This window comes from Heterocephalus glaber, unplaced genomic scaffold (genome assembly GCF_053883595.1).
Source record: "Heterocephalus glaber isolate CG9 unplaced genomic scaffold, H.glaber_assembly_v1.0 deba00001141, whole genome shotgun sequence".
NCBI classification, from domain to species: domain Eukaryota; kingdom Metazoa; phylum Chordata; class Mammalia; order Rodentia; family Bathyergidae; genus Heterocephalus; species Heterocephalus glaber.
In genome coordinates, this window is record NW_028258201.1 from 2,470,831 (window position 1) to 2,493,008 (window position 22,178).

Consider the following 22,178-nt stretch of genomic DNA (forward strand, 5'->3'; position numbering starts at 1 on the left):
CCGCCAGCTGTGAGGTGGGAGGGGCGGGGGTGGTGCAGGCAGCTGCGCTGTCCTCATTGTGTCCCAGGCTCTGTCATTTCCCCTGGCAGGGCCTCCTCCGAGCCACGCCCCTAACACCTCCCAGCTGCTCACAGTGGCAGACGTGGTCCCTCCGGGCTGCAGGGCAGGGACAGCACCCCACTTACCTAGGCAGCCACCAGTCCCTGCCCGGGCCCAGCCACTGCAGCCCAGAGCCCCAAGCCCTTTCCGCCCTCCCACTCCACCCCTCTGGGTTTGGGTCAGCTGTGGTCCCTGGCGGGTCTCACAGTGGATGCGGAGCCCAGGTGCAAAACCATGTGTTTATTTTTATTAGAAATGTTCTTGGTATAAAAACAATCATGCGCTACACATGTCATCAATAACCATCACCAGACACCCAGGCACTGAACTCCGTGTGGTCAGCAGAGGGCAGGCGGCAGGCGGGCACGACACACGGCAGACGGGTGGGGCAGGCGGCGGGCAGCGGCCACGGGGACACACACGAGGCCACCAGGAGGGCGTGGCACTTGCAACACACTGGAGATTCGTTTTTGTTTTGGCGTTTTTGTGTTTTGATTTTTTTTCCTTTTTTCTCTTGCAACGTGGAAGAATTGGTGGACTGAGGGATCAGGAAAGTGAAGTGGGGGCTGGAAAGAAAAATGCGGGAGGGGCATAATGTGGGGTCCCAGGAGGGCAGGGACAGGGCAGGGGGGGAGCAGAGAGAAGGGACTACGGGAGCCGAGGACCAGATCAGATGGACGGACGTGCAGAGAAAACAGGCGGAGAGAACGAAGGACAGAAATCCAAAGGGACGGACAAGGTAACCAGCAGGACAGACGGACGGGAGGAACAGAGGACCGGCACCGGGCCTACGCCTGCACCCTGTGCGACAGTGACACGAAGGCTCCTGCGGTGCCCGCCCGGCTTGCCCAGGCTCCCAGCAGGGACAGCCAGGTCTCCGCTGTCCTCAGCACCAAGCCACATCCGTGGGTGCCACGGGCCAGCAGGACATCAGCCGGGGCCTGGGCCTCGGGCCTGCAGCGTGACGTCCACGGGGCTGTGGCTTCTCCTGAGGCTCCGGCGGCCCAGCTAGATGGCCTGGTTGGCATAGGTGACGTAAGTCTGTTTGGTGGCCAGCGCTGGAAGCAGAGAGACCAGGAGTCAGGGGCTGCCAGTTTCACGCCTTCTTCCTGCAGGCACTGCCCTGCACAGAACCTACCATGCTCCCCACTGCCTGTGCAAACAGACCAAGCCCCTGGACTCAGCAGCTGCCTTCCCCCACCCACGTGCCAGCCCCCCCCCTTCCTGGGTCTCCCTCCTCCACCCGTCAGCTGGGTTGCCCCACCTGTGTACCACCCCTCCCAAAGCCACTCCTCTGAGGCCTTCCTCCCCACCCCCGAAGAGCCCTGCAGCCTCCTAACTCCACCACACCCTGAAATGTTCCCTTTGTTTGTGCGACAATTACATAACCGTAAAGAATTATCAAAGGGACCGCTCTCAGAAGTTCAAGCACTGGGATTTTGGAAGAGCTCCTGTGAGAACATGCGTGCAGAATGGTGGCCTAGGAAGATGGGGACCTGGGACGAGGAAAGGGTGACCCCGAGGGAGAGGCCTTGCTCATCTAGAAGCTGAGGCTCAGGATGGACTCTCGGCCCTCTGAGTGTCGACCTCTGCATTTTTCAGGGTCCCGTCGCCCCTTGGCCTTGAGATGACCTCCTCTCTGCCCCCCACCATGCTGGCCCTCACCCCCCCACTGGAGCTCGGTGGCACATCCGGGTATCTCCTTTTCCCCTACGGGGCCCAGCCCAGCGTCCATTCTACAGCCAGGTGGTGACATCACCTCTCATGAGTGTCCTCTGCCCACTGGGGTGTGGACTTGCAGCCCAGCAGGGCCAAAGATGGGTCTCCCACGGGGCAGATGAGCAACCGAGGACTTTGGTTTGTGCTGTGCTGCCAGGAGGTGGTGACTCTCGCTATGGCCTGTAATCAAGGGCCCACAGGAGGGAGCCAGGTGGAAGAAAATCATGCTATCTTTTGTTGTAAAGCTGCCCCAATCTCTTGCAGGTCCCGTCAGCCCAGGAAAGGGGACGTGTCTGCCACCTGAAGAGGAAACTGGGCATGGCCCTGTGGCAGTCTACAGGCTGTTCCTACTATGCTTTCTCCAGTCTTCTCTGGGCACTGGACAGCCAAATGAAGGACTGCATTTCCCAGCCTCCCTTGCAGGTAGGCAGGGCCTCATAGGCTGCCATCTTGCTAAGGAGGTTGGCGGGAGGTTTCGTGCAACTCCCACATCCTGTGATTGAAACAGAGCATGCCCCTTGTCCTTCCAGTTCTGAGCCATCAGCCTGTCTGGGCACCCACGGAGCAGCAGGATGGAAGGAACCTGGGCCCACCCTGCTCTCCCTCCACATACTCTCTGTCAGAGAGAAACAAACGTCCCTGCCGTTCTGTTCTAGGACCTCACAGTCACTGTGGCCTAACCAGAAACCCATGAATACAGACAGGATTCCTGTGTTCCTGGGGTCCTTCATGAGTAGAGGGACTTGCTGGGGACAGGGTGAGCCAAGAGGCCACCATGCAGGCAGCGGGGAACCTTGAGGTCCCCAGCATGGCAAAAGCAAACAACAAACGGAGCTGAGTAAAGAGGCTGGGTGTAGAAGTGAGCTCCCTGTCTGCAGGAGTATTCAAGCAGAGAACGAACAGTCACTGAGCTAGAGAGTGGTAGGGAAGTGTCCAGTGTCAGGTGCCACCCAAACAGTTGCTGATATAAGGAAATGGGGCCATGACACCCAGAAAAAAGAATCAGAACACAGCACGGCACCCACAGTTTATAAATAAACTCCCACAGCCCTCCAGGGTGCCGGGTGACGAGGAGGACAGGGACCGTGGGAGGGCACCAGGAGGTGGCCTGGGCTGGCGCCCACTTGGGTAAAGGAAGCCTGGACCTGGGGGCAGGTGGCTGTGGGGGGTGGGGGGCACAGCAGAGCTCGATTTGGGACACGGGAGGCCTCACCCTCCCTGCCTTTGCTGACACCGGTGAGCCAGGTGGCCCTTTTTGCCTGGACTCCTTTTCCCACGGGGCTGCCATCCACCTCCGGTGCTTCCACCAGTCTAACCCTCCACAGTCAGGAAAGAGGCGCAGCTGCTCAGCTAACCACCCGACTGCACGTCCAACCACTCCGCAGGGCTCCACCAGCCCCTGGTGAAGTGAGAAAACCGAGCTTCCCTCTGTGAAACCTTCCACGGCTCGGCTCCAAGCACCAGCAGCTAAAGCCACTGGGTAGAGAGGGAGAGGGAGAGGGAGGCCTGGAGAGTGGCCTGGGAAGCCAGTGAGGGGAGGCACGAGTTCGAGGAGGAGGGTCCCCCGGGCCATCCCCTTCAGCCCCAGAGCCCTTCGGGAACCTGGATCTCACCCTCCAGAAGATGGGAGCACTGAGTCTGGCTGGGCCCTGGCAGCTGGCAGTGAGGCAGAAAGGAAGAGCTGGGCCTGGAGCCGGGAGACCCGGGCCGGGCCCTGCACCCTGCTCGGGAAATCTCAGCACCCGGCACCCGGCCCGGCCAGCACCCTGACCGTGGGCGCTCCTCTGTAACGGGGTGATGGTAAAGCCCACAGCCGGCTGCGAACACCTAAACCCTAAACCCTGTGCGGTGCCAGGCAGCGGGGCTGGGAGCCCCAGCCATGGGGATGGACAGGGACACCCCCAGCCGGCCCCCTGCTGACACCAGCCCCTCCCTGATGGTCTTCAGTCACCCGCAGCTCACATGACAATTAGCTGGGTGGCATGAGGCGCATGCTGACAGCCATTTGTCGCCCTGTGTCTCCACACCCAATCTGCCTGCCATCGGCCCCTAAATTATTTATTCTGTTGTTTGTTTAAAGATACGAAGCATGCCAGTGACAGCGAAAAATGTCCCCGCTCCTCAGAAGTGACACCTCCCCTCCCACTCACACCCGCTCTGGACGGACAGCCATCCCAGGCATTAATCCCCGGCGCCTCCGCGGTCCTGTCACCACACTGAGACAGTGGGAGCGAGGTGCCGCTGTCCCTGGCCTCCACCACAGGGCACTGGGCTGTGACCCTCCCCTGAAGGGAGCGGCCAAGCCCCATCGGGCCGCACTGTCTGGCTCCAGCCTGCGCAGGTGGTGGGCACAGGATCAGTGTAGGCCACCTGAGCTGTCTGGGAAGGCCACGCCCTCTGCGGTCCCTCTGGCACCTTAGTGTCCCCTCCAGGTCTCTGAGATCCACTCAGAAGGGCAGCTGGGAGACTGAGCAGCGGGCTTCCCACAAGGATGCTCCGCCCCTCCCTTCTCTACCCACAGGGCCATGGTGGCCCCAGAAGGGAGCCTGGGTGGCAGAGGGGTGAGCTTGGGCTGCAGAGGAGGAGCAGGACCAGAGAGCCAGAGGTCAGCAGGGAGGGGAGGGACAGAGTGGCCAAGGGGGTCCTGTCAGAAGCCAGCTACGCCACACCACAGAGGATGGGGACCCCGGAGATGTGGGGAGCATGAAGTCAGGGGAGGAAGGACGTCATGGGGCACAAGACACTGCTCTGCCGTGTGGTCTCAAGAGAGGCGAGAACTGCCCAGGCCCCCGGGAGGCTCCAGGCTCTCCAACATCCCAGGGAAAGGAAAGGTCCAGGCCCCTCCTGCAGCCTGCATCTCCCGGCTGCCATGGGAAGCATTCATTTCTGGCCTGTCCCCAGCACAGGAGGAAGAGTACAGGGTGGAAACTCCGGGGGGATGGGGCTTTTCTGCACCTCTCCCACCCAAAGACGCCCCCAGGACAATGGGGGTGCACAGCAAGGCTGCCATTAAACTACCCAGGCCCCTTCCAGGCCCAGGGAGGGAGCTGGGCCCGCAGTGAGTTGAGGGAACCACAGACCCCCGGTCCTCCCCACAGGGAGCAGCTGGAGGCCAGGGAGGCCCCCACCACCAGTCTGAGGAGGAGGAGGCAGCAGGTGGCTGTGGGGTGTGAGGTCAGCTGCCGTGCCACCTGCTGGCATTGTGCCTGGGAAGAGTCCCTCGCCTTTCTCTGGTCCTTATTTGCACCACACGCACGTGACCAAAGTCCTGCCTGCCTTCTGGTTGCTGGAGGACGGGAGCCAGCAGGCAGTAGGGCCACAGTAAGGGCGGCAGAACGGGACCACTAGTGCCCAAGACAGGGCGCGGGCCTTATCCACCCGGGTCCTGCCGCGGTCCCTGCCCCCCCAAGCCCAGTAGCTGAGTTTACCACCGAGCCTTGTCATTTTGAGGTGCAAGCTAACCCCACAGGGCACAGCGCGACCCTCCTCGCTGAGGCCTCCTGTCCACACCCTGGCCCACCCCAGGCCCTCACTCACCTGTCCCAGCGGCCCATGTCCTGGGTCCCATCTCTCTGGGCCCTGCTAGGGGGCTGCCGGACAAAGCCAAGCTGCGTGTTACAGCTGCTCGGGCCCCAGGCCCCTCTCAGGGCCCCCTCTGAAAGGGCCCGGGCAGGGGCCCTCCTCCCCGAGGGACTGGATTGGCAGACACAGGCAGCCATCAGGCCCAGGAGAGGGACATCTGGGTCTCACTGCCCTGCAGGAGCTGGGCGCTCCTAAGGCGGCCTGGCCTTCGCCCTCGGGAGGCTCTGGACTCACTCGGGGGTGGGGCGTGGGGCGTGGTCTTGGGCGGGGCCTCGGTGGGCGGGGCCCACACTCACCTGGGGCCTCCAGGTTCTCGCACAGCTCAGACTTGGCCTCCCCATTGGGCCGGAAGTTGCCCTTCTGCGTGAACTTGTTGGACATGGCGGCAGCGGCGACCACAGCTTTGAGGCTGCGCTTGCGCTTCGGCACGTTCTGCTCCGGGTGGAAGAGGATGATGTAGACCTTGGGCATGTAGAGCATTCCCAGGGACACCGAGGCGCTCAGACTCACCGAGACGGTCAGCGTGGTCGTCTGGATGTACAGCTGCAGGGCAGGGGTGGCATCAGGGCCACCTGCACTGGCCTCGAGGCCTGACCCTGCCCAGCGCCCACCCTGAGACAGCCCGCCCTGTGCACTCGGGCTGCGGGCAGAAGCGAGCCATGCTGCGGATCTGGGACTCGAGGCCAGATTCCCAGACTCGCGTCCTTGTGCCTCAGCCTCCTCGTGTCTAACATGGCCACCGACACTGATTGGCTCAGTGCTAAGCATGGAGGCTGCTGTCCGTGAGTGCCAGTGCCATGCATGTATTTGCCAGTGCTGCCTCCTATCTGGGGACACCCCTGAGGGTGGCCCGGGGGACCACAGCCAACCTCGGGAAGGGCCCCAACACAGACTGAGGGTGAGGTGAGCCCTGAAATGACTCCCAGGGGCGGTGCCGCCACCCTTGAACGAGCCCCTCATTCAGGGACCGCCTGCCACATGTGCCACTGGGATGAGCAGGCCTTGGCACGGGATCCACGGCACGCGACAATACTGCGGTGGCAGCACAGTCAAAGCCCATTTCATGCTTGCTCGCCAACACTAACAGTGACAGATGTTTAGCAAGAAGAAAGCCCATCAATCTGGGTGTCGGATAATCCATTCTTCAATAGCGAGCCCTTCCAGCCAGGGCCCAGCAATTCCCACCACCCCCACCCCAGGTTTCCTGCCTGTCTTCTGCCCCCCACCACCTCCTCCAGGCATCAGTTGCCCTCTGGCCCCCTCAGCCAGGGCAGAGCCAAGGGAGACCCAAGCTGCGCCTGCAGGTCTTGGCAACAATGTCCGGCCCTCAAACCATGGGGCCTAAGCCCCTCGCCTAGGGCCACTGTGCCACTTCCTCCAGGAAGCCTTGCCTGACCCCCAGTGTGGGACACGGGTCTGGACTTACTTCCTGAAGTCACAGGGGCATTTGGAAGATGACTGGATCATGGAGAGCTTCGCTCACCAGTGGATTCATCCACTGGTGAGTTCATGCCTGAATGTGTTGTTAGGAGGTGGGGCCTGCTTGGAGGTGGTCACTGGGGTGTGACCTGGAAGAGTGTACGCTTGGCCCCGGGTCCTGCCTTCTCTCTCTGCTTCCTGGCTGCCATAGGCTGAGCAGATTTCTTCCTCCAGGACCTTCCACCATGCCTATGTGCCTTGGACCCAGTCAGCCATGGACTGAACCCTCTGAAACTGAGCCGAAATAAATTTCTCCTCCTTTAAGTTGTGAGTGTCAAGTATTTTGTCCCACCAATAGGAAAGTCATTAATGCACACCCTTACTCCCTAACCATGAGGTCCCCCAAGCAGAGACCCAAGCAGTGGCCTGGGTAAGTCCAGACTGGGCCTGTCACCTGACTCTTCACTGCTGAACTAGGAGTTGCTGGGGACAAAGTGGGTCTCCCTCCTTAGACTGCAGCTCCCTGAGGGACTGCTCTATGTTCACACAGCGGGTTCTTGGGGCCAGATACCTGCTGTGACAGTTAAGCTCAATTGTGTCAACTTCCTTAGCTTGGGAAGCCATCAAGAGGATTAGTAACACACAGTTCTGGGTGTGTCTCGGAGGGTCGTGGAGGCGTGACCTTGGAGTCTATGTCTGGTTCTTTACCTTTTCTTCTCTGACCCTCTTCCCCTGCTCTGATTCCTAGCCATCATGAACCAAGCAGCTTTGTTCCTCCACACCCTTCCACCGTGATATTCCTGCCTTGGAACCAGCTAACCATGGACTGAATCCTCTGAAACCGTGAGCCAAATTAAACTCCTCTGTTAAATTGTGGGTGTCAAGTGTTGTGCCCAGTGACGAGAACTAACTCACCTATCTTATACCCTGTGCCTCCACCCTGTTGATGGGGTGGTGTGTAGCTGAGCTTGTGGACTTAATGGCACCAGGGATCAGGCCCTTCTCAGGGCAGAGGGGGCCCGGAAGTGGACACCACCCTGCATTAGGGGCCAGGGACCTGGGTTCTGAGGCCACTCTGCCCTGGCCCACAGTGAGAGGCTGGGCAAATGGCTCCCCTCTGGGTGCCAGGGACCCCCGCAATTAAAGCAGGCAGAGCTGGCGTCATGGAGCCTGTGTAAGAAGGGGCGCACTGGGTTTAATGCCCAGCTGCCGCTGCCTTGAGCTCTAAGTGACATTTGGACAGGGCCCTTAGCATTACACCAGCCCCTGAGGACCATGGTCCCCACCCGGAGCACAGGCACCAGCACAGACACTGGCACAGCCTGGGACCCTTTCTGCACACAGCGCTGGGCAGAGCATAACCAGATCAAACTGGAGCCAGGCTGCTACGATATGCTTACCGCTCCTTCCCAGCAGGCCCCGGGGTAGGGGCTCCACCGGCCACACCCAGGCTGAGGTGGGCTCTGTTTGGGGCAGAAGTGGGGTTCCCCATCCCCCAGCTTCTCTGCCACAAGGTCTGGAACTCCCACCAGTTTCTGGAGCCCGCCCTTGGCCAGGTGGGGTTTCCAGGTCCCCTGTGCTACAAGGTAGCACATGAGCCTTTCTCAGAGAAGCACGCACCAGGGGAGGGCAGGCCCGGGAGGATATTTTTGTTTTTTGAGACAGGGTCTCACTATGTAGCCCAGGCTGGCCTTGAACTCGCAGTGATCCTCCTGCCTCAGCCTCTCAAATGCTGGGACCAGGAGAATCTTAAAGGCAGCAGAGAGAGGGGTGGGCTCAGGATGTGACCTCTCCTCTTCTACCACCCAACTCCAGCCTGCAGAGGGCCTGGCCTTCCACTATTGCTGCTCCCGGTGACCAGGCTGTGTCAGCACCAGGCATGCATGCGCTCCCCGTGAGAAGGAGCTGTCAGAGCTGGGCGTGAGGCAGAGGAGCGGCTGTGCCTGTGGCAGTGCACCGTGAGCACCCTGCTGACCTGCAAGGCCGGTGGGCACAGGAAGCCAAGGCCCAGGGCAAGGACTGAGGAGCTCAGTCTACAAATCAGGCAAATGAGGGTCCCGCTGCCTGCCCACCTCTATACCAGGGCCTGCCCGGCCTGGTTTCCCGGGAGCCCAGTGGAGGGAGCCACTCAGGCGAGCTCAGGGCCACACTCCACACTGCTGCTAAGCCCTGGAAATCCAGGCTAATGTGGGGAAATCCATCCACCTGCTCACCGGAGCAGCACGGACAGCTTCACTCCGCACCCCACCCACACAGCTGAGCGTGTGCGAGGGCATGCACACACCCCCGTGCTCCCCTGCACGCCTGCATTCACACCTGAGCTCAGGCTGCATGCTCCTACTGCACACACACCTTTCACGGAGCTGGGGCACACACACATGTACAAGTCACACAAACAGCCATACAGTCACTGTATGCACTCACACCTGCATCCACACAGCGGTGTGCAAGTTCACACCTGGGCACACATGCTCGATTTGCTCACACACACACGTGAATCCCATGGCACACATGAACCAGCCCATCCACTCCTGAATGCACTGCATCAGAGGGCACACTCACCACTGTGCACACGCACTTCCAGGCCCTGCCCCAACTCCTGACAGCAGCCCCGCCCCTTGCCGCCCCCCCCCCCCCCCGCACACGCCCATGGCCATGCCTGCAGCTTGCATTTCAGGTCTGGTCACTTTGAGGAGACAGTCAGGGGCAACCTGAGCTGCTAGGACACCTGGCATCTGGGCTGGCAAGGCCTTCAGAGCTCATCTGCTCCAGCTGGCTCCATTCAGAGGCGGGGGGGGGTGCCCCATGTCCCACACCACAGGGGCAACCTGAGTGCCACAGCCACACATCCATGAGCCAGCTGCTGGGGGGGCAGAGCGAGTCCCTGCCCCTCTGGGACTCTGGGGGTCACCCTGGGCTCCTGCTGTAGGGAGCCTCCTCAGGGGCATCTGAGAGCCAGGGGGCAGCCTGGAGAGCAGCGGGGGGGGGGGTGCTGGCCACATCTGGAAGTGGAGGCTCTGATAACTGGGGCTGGTGGCGGGGGAGGAAGCTCAGCTCACCCAGATGCAGACTCCGGTGACCCCCAGGAGGTGCTGGAAGGGGCCTCCTGGAGCTGCCAGCATGGAAACTCCTTCCTCTCTGTAGATCTGCTGCTACACCCACAGTGCCACCATGCACTTGTTACAATGCCAGAGGACTGCAGGGCAAGGAGGGGGCCCCAACTACTGGTGGGGACACTGAGGCCAGAGAGGCCAGCTGGCTTGTCCAGATCCCGGTCAGAAACAGCCCACCATGATGCCTGTCGGTGACTCCCAAGCCTCGGAGGTAGCCCCCATCCCAGTCACCCAGGCAGTGCCCAGCCTGGCACGTGGGCAGAGCTCGCAGGACCCCCAGGGTGTGCAGACCCTCAGGCCTGGCACACGGGGCTGCAGCTCCAGGCCAGGAGGGCAGAGCCCTCAGCTGGCACTGCCCACCCCCAGGCTTCTGAGCCCCAGGGCAGTAGGGGCTGGGGAGACAAGGAGCCCATACATTTCACAGCACAGGGACTCTTGGGGGTCCCGGGAGGGGCAGATGGAGGAGGGAGAAGAAAGAAGTGGACCCAAAGGAAGACGGGGCTGGCCAGAGAGAGAGGGGAGGGGGAGTCCGGGGAGGATGGGATGAGGACATCGGCATCCGCGCAAGGCTAAGAGAGAAAGGGCGAGGGAAGAGAGGGAGCGGAGCAGAGCGAGGGGAAGCAAAGGTGGGAACAGGAAGAAGGGGAGAGGAGAAGGGTAAAGGAGCGAGCTGAGACGCCCAGGGAACAGGGCAGGGTGGCAGGGACAGACAGGGAGAGAGGACGGAAAACCCAGCGCCCAGAGGACCCTGCAAGGCCCAGCAGGAGGCGTGGGGCAGGCAGCCGGGCAGGCCCCACCCGGCCCCACTCACCTTGTCGGCCGACTGCGAGGTGCCAAAGAAGATGGGGATGAAGGCGAGCCACACGATGCACGTGGTGTACATGGTGAAGCCGATGGGCTTGGCCTCGTTGAAGGTCTCGGGCACGCCGCGCGTCTTGATGGCATACACAGTGCAGGTCACCATGAGCAGCATGCTGTAGCCCAGCAGGCAAATGAGTGACAGATCCGAGATGTCGCACTTGAGCACGCCCCTGGCGAAGTGGGGGTCCAGCGTCCGCTGGTCCTGGAAGTCCACCACGGAGTGGGACGGGTCCACCACGAACCACACGCAGATGCCCAGCAGCTGCAGCGAGATGAGGCTGAAGGTGATGGCCAGCTGCGAGGCGGGGCTGATGAAGCGCGGCGCGCTCACCGACCGCTTGCCCTGCTCGAAGATGCGGTAGATGCGGTTGGTCTTGGTGAGCAGGGCCGCGTAGCTGATGCTCATGCCGAGCCCCAGGAAGATCCGCCGCAGGGAGCAGGTGCCCAGGTCCGGCTCGGCGATCATGAGGAAGGTGGTGGCGTAGCACAGGAAGATGCCCGCCAGCAGCACGTAGCTCAGCTCGCGGCCGGAAGCCTTGACGATGGGCGTGTCATTGTAGCGCATGAAGGTGACCACCACGAACAGCGTGGCCGCGATGCCCACCACAGCCAGGAAGAGGGGCAGCACGGCCCAGGGTGAGTCCCACTCCAGCTTGATGATGGGGATGGGCCGGCAGCCCGTGCGGTTCTCCGTGGGCCGCATGTCGTAGGGACATGTCTTGCAGGTATAGCGGTCCACCTGGTACTGGTACCCGGTACAGGGCTCACAGTGCCAGCAGCAGGGCATGCCCTTCACCGTCTTCTTCCGCTCGCCCGGCTGGCAGGGCAGGCTGCAGATGGAGCGGGGCAGCTGCTGCCCGCTGCCCGGCCAGTGCATCCGCTCTATCTGGCAACAACAGCACAGCAGAGCAGCCTCAGGACCCTCGGCCCAAGTGCCCAGGACCGTCCCCAGGGGGCACCCTACCGCCTGGACTCCTACTGGGCTCACAGCACCTGACAGCTGGAGGTAAGCAAGCTCCAGCGGCGTGACTACTGCAAGAAACAAAAGCCCTCAAGACTCGTGGAGAAGCAGAGCCCCGACAGCAGCAGTGGCAACCGAGCGTTACGCACCACAGCAGGGAGGACGGGACGTCCTGACACAGGGCCCCCCGAGGTCTCGCTGCTCACCGTGTCCCGAAACCCGGCACCGCAGCAGTTGTTCCAACAGCCCCTGCCCCCAGGAACGCGCTGCCCTGTGGCTCAGCCTGCTGAGCCTCTGGCGATCAAGTGACATGGGGAGCCCAGTCCAGCAGATTAAACCAGAGGACACTTACTAAGTGCCCAGGGTTAGCATTTCTTTACCTCTGGCTCTAGATTAGTGCTACTCGTAGCTCCAGTCCTGAAGATACAATCGCCCGGAGCAGAGGAGCACAGAAGTGCGCATGCCCCACTGAATCATCCCATTATCCGGAACTAAGGGAGCGGCCCCAAACAGTGAGGGCGCTGGGCTGCTGAAGGGGGTGCCTCGCTGAACACACCCACTCCAGCAAAGCAGCCTGCAGGAAAAGCTCGCTCACAGGGCACCCCTCGGGACTGGCATGTGCACACGGCAGGTGCTCACCCCTGAGAAGTCCCACCTGCCAGCTGGGGGTCTGGGCAGGGTTTCTGAGCTAAGGAAGGGGCAAGGCTGGGAGAGGATCCAGAGAGGACCTCATAGCCGGGGAAAGGGGAACCTCCGTAAGAAGGCTGCCCAGCGGCTCTGGGCACTGCCGGATGTGTCACCCCGGGGCCAGCAGCCTTCTGCGGGAATGGCCCCAGCAGGCCCTGTGCACTGTGACCATGGGGCCCAAGGGAGGCCTTCCCGGGATGCGGGAGACAGCGGTGCTCTGGAGACTCTGTTTCCAGGTCAGGGCAGTGAGGAGGGTCATGGCCTAGGGTCACAGGTGCTGCTCAGGGTCAAGCACTTTGGCCTCTTGGCCTGACTGTGTCACTGATGCAGGGACAGCAGGTCTGAAGCCCCTCGCCCATGTTCCTGAGGACGCCGCCCCCAGAAGTCAACGCTGCCTGCGTGTTCCACAAGGACGGCAGCTCCGGGAGGGTGGGGCCTTCATGTTCATCACCCCAAGATCCTGCAGCCCCGCCCCCATAGAGGCCCAGGGAAACTCCAGGGAATTGATAAGGACAACCCAGGCAGGGCGACGACACTCAGGCACCTGGACAGAGGCCCCTCGGCCTCCCCACTGGAAGAAGACAGTAGCTGCTCCCACCACCTCAGCTCCATCCGGCCGAGGGTCGGGAGGGCATGGTGGGCTGGGCCGGGCTGGGCCATGGAGACAGTTTGTCTGGGGGTCCTTGTACCACTGGACGGGGACAGCCCTGCACCTCAGCCCTGCCTTCAGCTCCCACGCCCGGGCAATGGCGACAAGGACAGTGCCTGCCTCATAGAGTGGACACTCACAGTACGGCTCGGGAAGGACTCGAGTCTGCCCCTGCACTGCCCTCTGCACCCACGTGAGACGCCCGCCCTCCAGCACTTTGCTATCGTCCTCCTTGCCAAGCACGCCCACCCTCCTTGTCCTGTCTCTCGGCTCAGCAGCTGAGGAGCCCCAGCACAGGAAGGGGCTCTGCTCGCCAAGCTGTGTGGCCTCAGGAGAGCCCCTGTGTCCCCAGGCCCGGGTCCCCTGGATAGCTCCCCTGGCTCAGAAGGCTGCAGGGACACAGGGGGTCTCAGTGAGGCTCCAGGGCCTCCTCGCTGGAAGAGGTCATCACAGGAGGAGGCAACAGGTGCAATGCAGCTCCCCCAGGATGCCCGAACTCCCACGGGTCACAGTTCACCCTGTCCTCCATCCAAACCAGCCCCACTTCCCTTCCCACCCCCAGCAGCCCCTGGTCCTCACCCTGGGACATGAACTCATCTACTCAGAGCACCGCACCCGGTGGTAGCAGGAGGACAACCCAGGCACCGGATGGGGCAGGGCCAGAATGGGCAGCAGAGCCCAGGCTGCCCTGTTCTTCCATTTGGGGTGCGGGCCTCAGGCCTCAGGTCTGGGAGGGGGGCAGGTAAGGAAGTTCCTGTGGGCAGCTGTGGTCTGGGAGCCAAGATCATTGAGCTAAGACTGGGCTGGCCTGAGCCCCGCTGCCCTGCCCCGCCTGGCCCTGCTTACTCGGAGGTGCAGGTGGTCGGTCCAGGAGCCGATGACCTTGTACTCTGCAGAGCCGTTGCGCAGCTGGTACTGGTAGATGTCATAGCGCCCGGGCGCGTCTCCGTTCTCGTTGAAGGTCACAGGATTGCCCACGATGCCTGTGGGGGCGGGGGGAGGACATCTCAGGGGAGCTCTGGGGCTGCCCGGGGCCACCTTGGGGGTTCCAGCCCTCAGAAGCCTCCGAAGACACCCCATCGCCCCGCAGGACTGCCCCCTGCTGCAGGCCTGCGCCACGCCCCACCTGAGAAGTTCACTTTTCGGATGTACTTAAGCAGCTGGGTGCCGTCCACAGGGTCCATTCGGGGACAGAGCCCCACGCGGCCGGGACACAAGTCGCGGTGCATGGCGTGCAGCGCATGGCCCATGGCATACACGGCGTCGATCACAAACTGCACCTTGCCCTCCTGCTCATAAGCGGAGTCCTGCCCGATGCGCTCCCGGTCTGCAAGGAAACACGGCCCAGGTGCCTGTGGCCCCTCCCCACGGCGCTGCCACACGGGCTTGCTGAGGGGCACCCCAGCTCCCAGAACCCCCACCTTCCTCATGGTGCGCCCGGCCCCGGGCCTCACGGTGCGCCAAAGCTGTTAGCTGTGTTAACAGGCAACGTTATTTCTAGGTCAAGGCACAGGCGGGAATGAACATGAGACACAAATTCCCCAGCTTCCCCTCCCTGCCTGCTGGCCCAGACCCTGATCCCAGGGTTCTGAGAGCCAGGAAAGAAAGAACAGGTACAACACTGTCCCCAGAGGGCAACCGAGGGCTGGGGCCTGGAAAGGCCCTCCTGGACCAGGCCCACCCTCAGCCAAGCCCCAAGCCCCAGGGACAGCGCAGGACGCGGCCCCAGCACGCTCACTCCTCCCCGGACCTGGAAGAGGGATAAATTATTAAGCAGGGACGGAGCAGGGGGCTGCAGCCACCACGGAGAGGGGACACCAGCTCCCAAGGACGCCTGAGATGGGCGTGGCTGCCTCTGGGTCCTGGGGGTCCTCCTCGGAGGGGCCAGCTGAAGCAACCCTTCCTGGGCCACTGGGGTCACAAGGCCCCCGAGGGCTTCCTCAACCCGGAAGCCCACGCCCCCTGGTGTCCCCCGGGTCTCTCAAGATGCACCAATGACAGGTCCAAGTGCACTCCTACTGCCTGATCCGTGAACCCCCGCCTGCCTCCCCATCCTGTCCCCAGGCCCTGCCCCCCAGTGCTGGACCAGACCTGACCAGGGTCAAGGACGCCTGCCTGCGGGTCCGCAGGGAGGGGGCTCAGGGAGGAAGCAAGAGACGCACGTCTGAGAGTCACGGGAGGAGATGAACTCCAGATACACGGCGGCAGTGACAGCGCCAACACTTTGAAGATGTCCTAACTGTGTCCCGGGCACAGAGAGGCAGAGATGGGTGACAGCCAGCTGGGGAACCATCGGGAGGATTTTCTCCGTCAAATCCCAGAGCTGTGGTTACTACAGTGACTGCAGCCCTTGTCTGCAGGTTGTAAATTGTAATTGAAATGGTTTTCAAGGTTGAAATAACCAGCATCCTCTGTGTCTCCCCCTCACCTCCCCGGCCGGGACCCAAAGTCCTACACTCGTGTGCAAACATGCACATGCAGTTCCAAAGCAGCCCCTGCATCAGGGTAGCCGGATCCGCCACAGGGACGCAGCTACACGTCTGTAGGGGAAATGTGCACGCCTGGTGCACATATTCACACCTGCACACGCGCACACACGGGCATCCATGTGCTCACACAGCCACACTGAACACAAACCGGATCAGTCATTTCCCCATCCTGGGCTGGGCAGCCCTGCAGGTCCATGTCCATGCCACACACACTACAGGTGTGAACCTGAGTCTCACAATCTGCACGCGCACACACCAGTTTCGGCCTCTGTGCAAACCTCCAGGGAGCGCCCGGAGGGTCCCGGGGCCAGCCAAGGCACAGACACAGCCGGGACCAGCCTCACCATCCGGGCTACAAACGGGTCTCTTGGACCCTCTGTCTCCTGGGATGTGATCCAGGTGGTGACCTGGCCTTGGGGCCACGAGGGCACTGAAAGTGACATGGACCTGACCCACCTGGGGCACAGCCGACCTCGCGGCCTCAGCGCTCCTATCCTGACACGCCTGGGGCCCTCTGAGGCCCCTCCAGCTCACTGTCCTCCACCTGCCTGGCATTCCCAGGGAGCCAGCCAGGGTCCCCAAGTCCCTGTCCTGCTTGGGACCCCACCGCAGTTTCTGCTGGCTCCTCCCCTCCCTCAACCCCACCTGTCACCTGCTTTCCGATCTTGGGTCTCTAAGCAGCTCAGCCTTGGCTTCTGCACCCTGAGCTCTGTTCCCCTAAAACTCGGCCTCTGCTCCATGCCAATTCCTGGTCCCAGGGGATGCTGCACCGTGGTACTTTGGGGCACAGTTGGAGCAGGCAGGGCCACGTCTAGGAGGCGAAGCCAGTCCCCCAGTGTGGGCCAGACCTGCGACAAGCCTGAGAGCTCCGGGGTACAGCCAGACACCTCGACCTACAGCAATCCCTGAGGCCCTTTGAACAATCCTGCCTACCCTGGATGGGAACGCTGGCTGCAGAAGTGGAAGCCCCAGCTCTGACAGTGACTTCCAATTGCAAACGATCACAGCCGCTGACAAGTGGCAACTTGCGGTTGGCAGAGGTCGCTTCTGAGGGCAGCAAAGTGAAAACACAAAGTTTACAAAGATCCCCAGGGGGCATCTAGGTCCCCCAAAGTCTGACCTCAAGGCCGTGTCCCCAATGCCCACAGACCCCAGTTTGAGAAGCAGGACATGAACATCCAGGTCCAACAGCCAGCTAGAAACCCCGCTCTGGCCCTGGCCGGGCCGGGCCTGGCGGTCCCGTAGCCCCTCTGAGCTTCACTGCCCTGTCTGCGACACATCCCTCAGCCAGCGTCCAGTTTTCCCTGGACTGGAGACTCCCCATCTTTGGAGAAATATGCTGTGATTTCTGCCATTTAAAGCCCTCCAGACCCAAGTCCTCCCCGGCTAGCATCCCTCAGCTCCTGCCAAGAGTGGTCCCTTGTCACTGGCACCGATTTCTCTGCCCCGTTTTCTCCTGACCCACAATAGTCACGCTTTGCACAGCCTCTCCTAGGACGCAGAGCTTGTGGAGGTCACTGCGGACCCCGAGTTGCTCAGGGAAGGGGCCCAGCCCCGTCCTCACCCCCCTCGGCCCCGAATTCCCTTGACAGCAGTGACCGTGCACTGCGGCCGCCCTTCCTGCACGATGCGCCCTTCCCTTCAGGGACAGCAGCCTCGGGGTCCCCGGCCCCTCCTCCTCTCCCGTCCCCAGCACCCCCAGGCTCTGTCCTGGCCCCCTCTTTTCTAACCACACCTGCTCCCCTTGGCCCCACCCCAGGGCCACGGCAATTCCATCCATCTCCTTGTCCGGCAAGAACCTGGGAGTCACCCTGGGATTTCTGTGGTCCTCCCCTCACCTTGACTCCTTGGCAAGCTGCAGCCACGCTGAGAATCTGCCAAGAACCTGACCCTTCCGCCACCACCCGGCAGCGGCCAGCCTGAGTTTGGATCGCAAACTGAGCCCATGGGTCCGCTCTCCCACCCTGCATGCTCCATCTGCTTCTGCCTAGGCGATCGCCCCTCCAGCCTCACCTCCCCTGCTGCTCTCTCCTGTCCCGGGCTTAGGTTCGGAGCCCACAGCACAGACCGCCTCACCCGCACGCCGCCCCCCCACCGCAAGGCCAGGTCGCCCCCCACTGGCAGAGGCTCCCAGGCAGAGGCCCTGGCAGAGCCCAGCACGAGTGGACAGGGCCAGCCTCTTAACAAGTGCAGGTCGGCTTCCGGGCATCGAGGGGTCGGGCCGGCGCCACCCTGCGCCACACGCTGACAGCGGGAGGGAGCCACGAGTGCAGGGCCGCTGCAGGGTAGGGCCCCAAACACTGCCCTCCTGCCCTTTCCCAGGAAGGAGGCTGCAGAGGGCTGGGACAGGGCCATCAGCTGAGCCAAGGCAGGACATCTCTGGGTTCAAATCCCAGTGCTGCCACTTCCTGTGTGACCCTGGGCAAGTCCTAACCTCCGTCTGCCCCGGTTTCTCATCTGTAAAATGGGTTGCTGTGAAGATGAAATGCAGAGCCCTACAACAGAGCTGGACAATTGATAAATCCTATGCAAACATTAACTGCCATGGTTCCTCTGTTTTCATTATTATGTTTACGGCTGCTGTTAGCACAGGCTGGGTGACTGGTGTCTTCCCACTCACCCCAGCCATCGTGTGCCACCCTCCCTCCCGCCCGAGCTCCCAGCCCCGGGAAGCAGCAGGCAGTAAATTTCTCTACCTCCTCATAAAGCGAGCCTTCCTCGGCTCAGCCATCACCTGGCTGGCAGCGCTGTCAGAAAGACGGATGCCACATCTGCCTTGTTTATGACTTTAATTCCCAAGCCCTGCTCTGCAGGCTTCCAGGTGGGGCTGGGAGAGGAGGGGGCAGGCAGCGCTGCCCTCCCAGGGCTGACAGAGACGGAGACGGAGACGGAGACAGAGATGCCCCTCACAGAGCCATCTAGTGCCCTGTGGGTGCTTCCTGCTCACCGGAAGCTGCCGGCTGGGCTCTGGGGGCCGGGGTTCTTGCCCAAGGACACACTGCCACAAGTGGCACAGCACCAGGGTTCCCGGCTCGGAGAGCTGAGAGCCGCACCCCTGAGGAAGAACGCAGGTCCCACGAACCCCAGGCCCAGCTGTGGTACCTGCACTCTTTGCACAGGCATTGGGCAAACTGAGGCGCTGGGGACTCAGTGCCCTCCGGAGCACCCACCTCGGCGACGGGGCTGCAGTCCACAGACCAGCACTGCCTCACACCCCATGGGAGGGTGGAAGGGCTCCTTCCTCTGTCCCCAGAGGCCCAGGAGAAAAGCTCACAGCAGTGACCTGCCTGCTGCCACCCTGACTGCTGCCTGCTGTCCTCCTTCCAGGACTTCCGGGAAACATGCTTCCTGCTCCCAAGCCTCACAGGGGTGGGCAATGAAGGCAGGAACAGATACAGCCTCCCCAGGGGTGACACCCAGGATGGAATGGTCCTCCCGCCCTCTCAGAAGCTCACCGGTCCGTCCTTGGCAGAGCCCAAAGGAATGGCTTCGGCAAAGGACACACATGTGCTCCCCGCCCGTCTTGGGCAGGGCTGGCCGGGCCTGTGGGAGGGAGACAGAGAGCCTGACCACAGCGTCTATCCCATCGAGGCCACAGGGGCCACCACAGCAGAGGATGAGGCAGCCAGAGCCGGGCGGTGAGGCCCCGGGAGCCCGAGGTCAGAGGGTGGCAGTGAGTCCCCAGACACCGGCAGCCGGGGCAGAGACGGCAAGAGGCAGGGGGGCTCCGCCGCACACTGCCATGCTCCAGCTGCCTCGGTTTCTCTGCCAGGAGAGGGCGCTATGCCTGTGGCATCCACAGCCCGCGCCCAGGCTGGCACACTCCCTTCTCCGGGGTGCCAAGCCCTCAGAGGTCTGGAGCCAAGAGCCCCAGGCTACTGCAGCCCCCGACTGCTGGTCTGCAACCCGAGTCTCCAAGCGCCTCGCTGAACCAGGGGCAGGCGTTCTCAGGCACCTTTTCACCCTCCGCAGCCTCTTTAGCAGCTTCACCTGACAGCCACCCATGGAGGCAGGCGGTGACTTCCGGTTCTACAGACAAACATCTAGACTCAGAGAGGTCAAATAACTTGTCCAGGGTCACACAGCAGGAGGCGGCTGACCTGGATCTGGATCCAGGACTATGTCCTCCCCTGCACGCCTCCAGGAGCCCAGTCCGGCTCTTCGGTGACCTCCAGCCCTCCTGGTCCCAGCTCACTGGGGGCTGGGGAGCCAGAGCCACCTCCCCTCCCCACAGGGCTCCCACACATTCCCAGAGGGCTCTTCACACCCGACACAGGCCCTGCCCAGCCTCTGCTGGGTTCCACAGGGGGCAGCATGGACTGGGGTCAGCCTGGAGACACTGTCCTCGCCCTCCTCCCCCTGTCCCTGTGAGCCTGGGTCCCTCCCAGGCCTGGGGTGCCCGCGTGCCCCTGCCACTCACTCCCCCTCGAGACAGAGTCCCTGGAACCAGAGGGGGCCTTCTTGTTACATCCTGGGGTTCAGGTGCACCCAGTCCAAGCTGTAACAGGATGTCCAGGGAAGCGAGTCAGGTATGGGAATTTTTCAGGACGCCCCAGCTGAGTCTGTGGACGAGGCCCAGGAACCTGGCCCCTGTACCACACTCATTACCGTCACCTAGTGAGCTCAGAAGCCTCCACAGCCTGGGCCCCACCCGAGGTTCTGATTTAGGAGTCTGCAGTGGGTGCTGGAGCGTACCACAAGCTCCCGGGCCATGCTAACGCACAGCCAGACTGAGAGCACCCCACCAGCACCCCTCACTTCCTTCTGGGGGCCCCCACCCCTGGGCTGGCTCGCCATCAACCCCATTTCTCAGATGAGCAAGCAAAGGCCCAGAGGCCCCAGGTCGCCTTGGGCTCACCGCAGGACTGCGTGCTGAGACCTGACCCCGTCCTCCTTCCCCACCTCTGAGGCACTCAGATCTGACACTGCCCTTAGGGCTTCCGGAGAGCCAGGAGTCCCGGGACACAGCCTGCAGGGCCTGCCAGACAGCCGGGGGCCCAGAAAGCCCTGACCCCCATGGCACCCACTTCCGGTCCCGCCTTCCCATCCCCAGCCTACGGCCAGGTGCCTGTGCGGTTTTCCACTCCCACACAATCCCTACACCAGAGCAGGAGGGACAGGGCGCTCGGTGACCCTCCCCAGGGCCCGGCACGGTCTACCCCTCACAGCCCCCCTGCTCTCACTGCTTGACTAAGGCCTCTGCTGTGCATCGGGAGCCAGCTGCTTGGCCTCTTTGACCCTCCATATCCCACCTGTGATAATTACAGACGCCCCCGCCCTGAGGGGGAAAAGAATGACACCTTTGGGAAGTCTGGAGCAGTGGGTGCCGAGGAACAGCGGTGTGCTCGGGTCAGCAGCAGCTCACCCGGGAGCACGTAACCCTCCACAGAAGGCACACGGACTCATCACGGATGCAGTGCACACGTGCGTGCGCACACAGCCTCCCGGGCACACTCACACACGCTCATCCACGCTGCAGAGCCGACCGAGAGCTGGGCCCACCTTCCAAAGGCTGCGACCTGTGGACCGTGGCCACCAGGGGGCAGCATCGCGGTGCCCCGGCCTTGGCAGGTGCCCACCGGTCAGTCACAGACTCGCTGCCCGGTCCTGGGGCTCGCTCTGCGCAGGCCTCGGATGTTTCCTTTGCAGAGAGGGCTCCCCCGGTCCCTTTAAGGTGGCAATTTCCCTCACACACACCACTTCCCCTTCTTTCCCTTAACTGTTTGGTTTCTTTGCACAGTTCTTTCTGGCATATTCTATAATTTATTTATCTACTTGTCATCTGCCTCTCCACTAAAATAAAAACTCCCAGAGAACTTTGACTCTGGTTCACCACATCTCCACCATGCTTAGAACAGGGCCAGGCGTTCCTGAGAGCAAAACTGGCAATTGTTGAGTGACTGACTGAGGGAACCTTGATTGGTTAGAGGTGGTTTCTGTTCAGAGCGGAGATCACTGTGGATTGGACCTGGACTGTTTTGTGGGCTAGCCCCAGGATTTCCAGATGAACCCCAAGGGGTCCCCAAGGTGTCGCCTCTGCTGCGACCCCAGGGCTCCTTCCCCCAGTCACAGGCAGCTTGCCAACCAAGGGCCACAACGGTTTCTACAGTAACACGAAACCCTCGCTCTACCCTAAACTGGCTCTGGCCCCGCCCCGTTTCCCGGGCCCCGCCCCGCCCTTGCGCATGCTCACTGGTGCACTTCTTGACGTGGCTCCCCTTCTTGAGCGCGTGGCGGCTCAGCTTGCAGTGGAAGTTGTCCTCCCAGAACTCGGCAAACCAGATGTTGCGCCGGTTGTTGTCCAGCGTGCGGCTGGAGAAGTAGCGGTCGAAGCCTGGCGGGGAAGCGAAGGTCAGGGCCTGGGCCGCAGTCCCACGTCCGCTCGCCCGCCCGACCGCCCCTCGGGGAGGAGAGCGCGCCCTGCGTCGCAGCGTCTCATTTCATTTGGTCCTGAACGGAAAGAGCCGGCTGATCCCGGGAGGGTCACGGGGTCTCCGTGCATGCGTCCGCCCCGCGTGCGTGGGGTGCGTCGCGGGCTGCTGGGGTGACTAGAGGTGTGGAAAGGGCCGGCACTGTCGGCCCCAGTAAGGGACAGTGGG

At 62.4% G+C, this 22,178-nt stretch overlaps 1 protein-coding gene across 10 annotated transcripts in view; it reads right to left on the reverse strand.

Moving 5' to 3' along the window:
• Positions 1 to 324: 324 nt before the first annotated feature.
• Positions 325 to 22,178, reverse strand: part of Grm4 (glutamate metabotropic receptor 4) — a 68,514-nt gene continuing 46,660 nt past the window's right edge. For 3 of the 10 annotated variants that reach the window (XM_021259989.2, XM_004846759.4, XM_021259999.2), the window contains 7 exons: positions 21,773 to 21,913; positions 14,217 to 14,417; positions 13,937 to 14,073; positions 10,744 to 11,679; positions 5,697 to 5,943; positions 1,859 to 1,998; positions 325 to 1,157 (listed from right to left, as the gene is read on the reverse strand). In XM_021259989.2, coding sequence (XP_021115648.1) covers positions 1,862 to 1,998; positions 5,697 to 5,943; positions 10,744 to 11,679; positions 13,937 to 14,073; positions 14,217 to 14,417; positions 21,773 to 21,913 — 1,799 coding nt within the window. In that variant the 3' untranslated portion in view covers positions 325 to 1,157; positions 1,859 to 1,861. Of the gene's footprint in view, positions 1,158 to 1,858; positions 1,999 to 5,355; positions 5,409 to 5,696; positions 5,944 to 10,743; positions 11,680 to 13,936; positions 14,074 to 14,216; positions 14,418 to 21,772; positions 21,914 to 22,178 lie in introns of all 10 variants that reach the window. The other 7 variants (XM_087210481.1, XM_087210487.1, XM_087210483.1 and 4 more) reach the window with 7 other exon arrangements.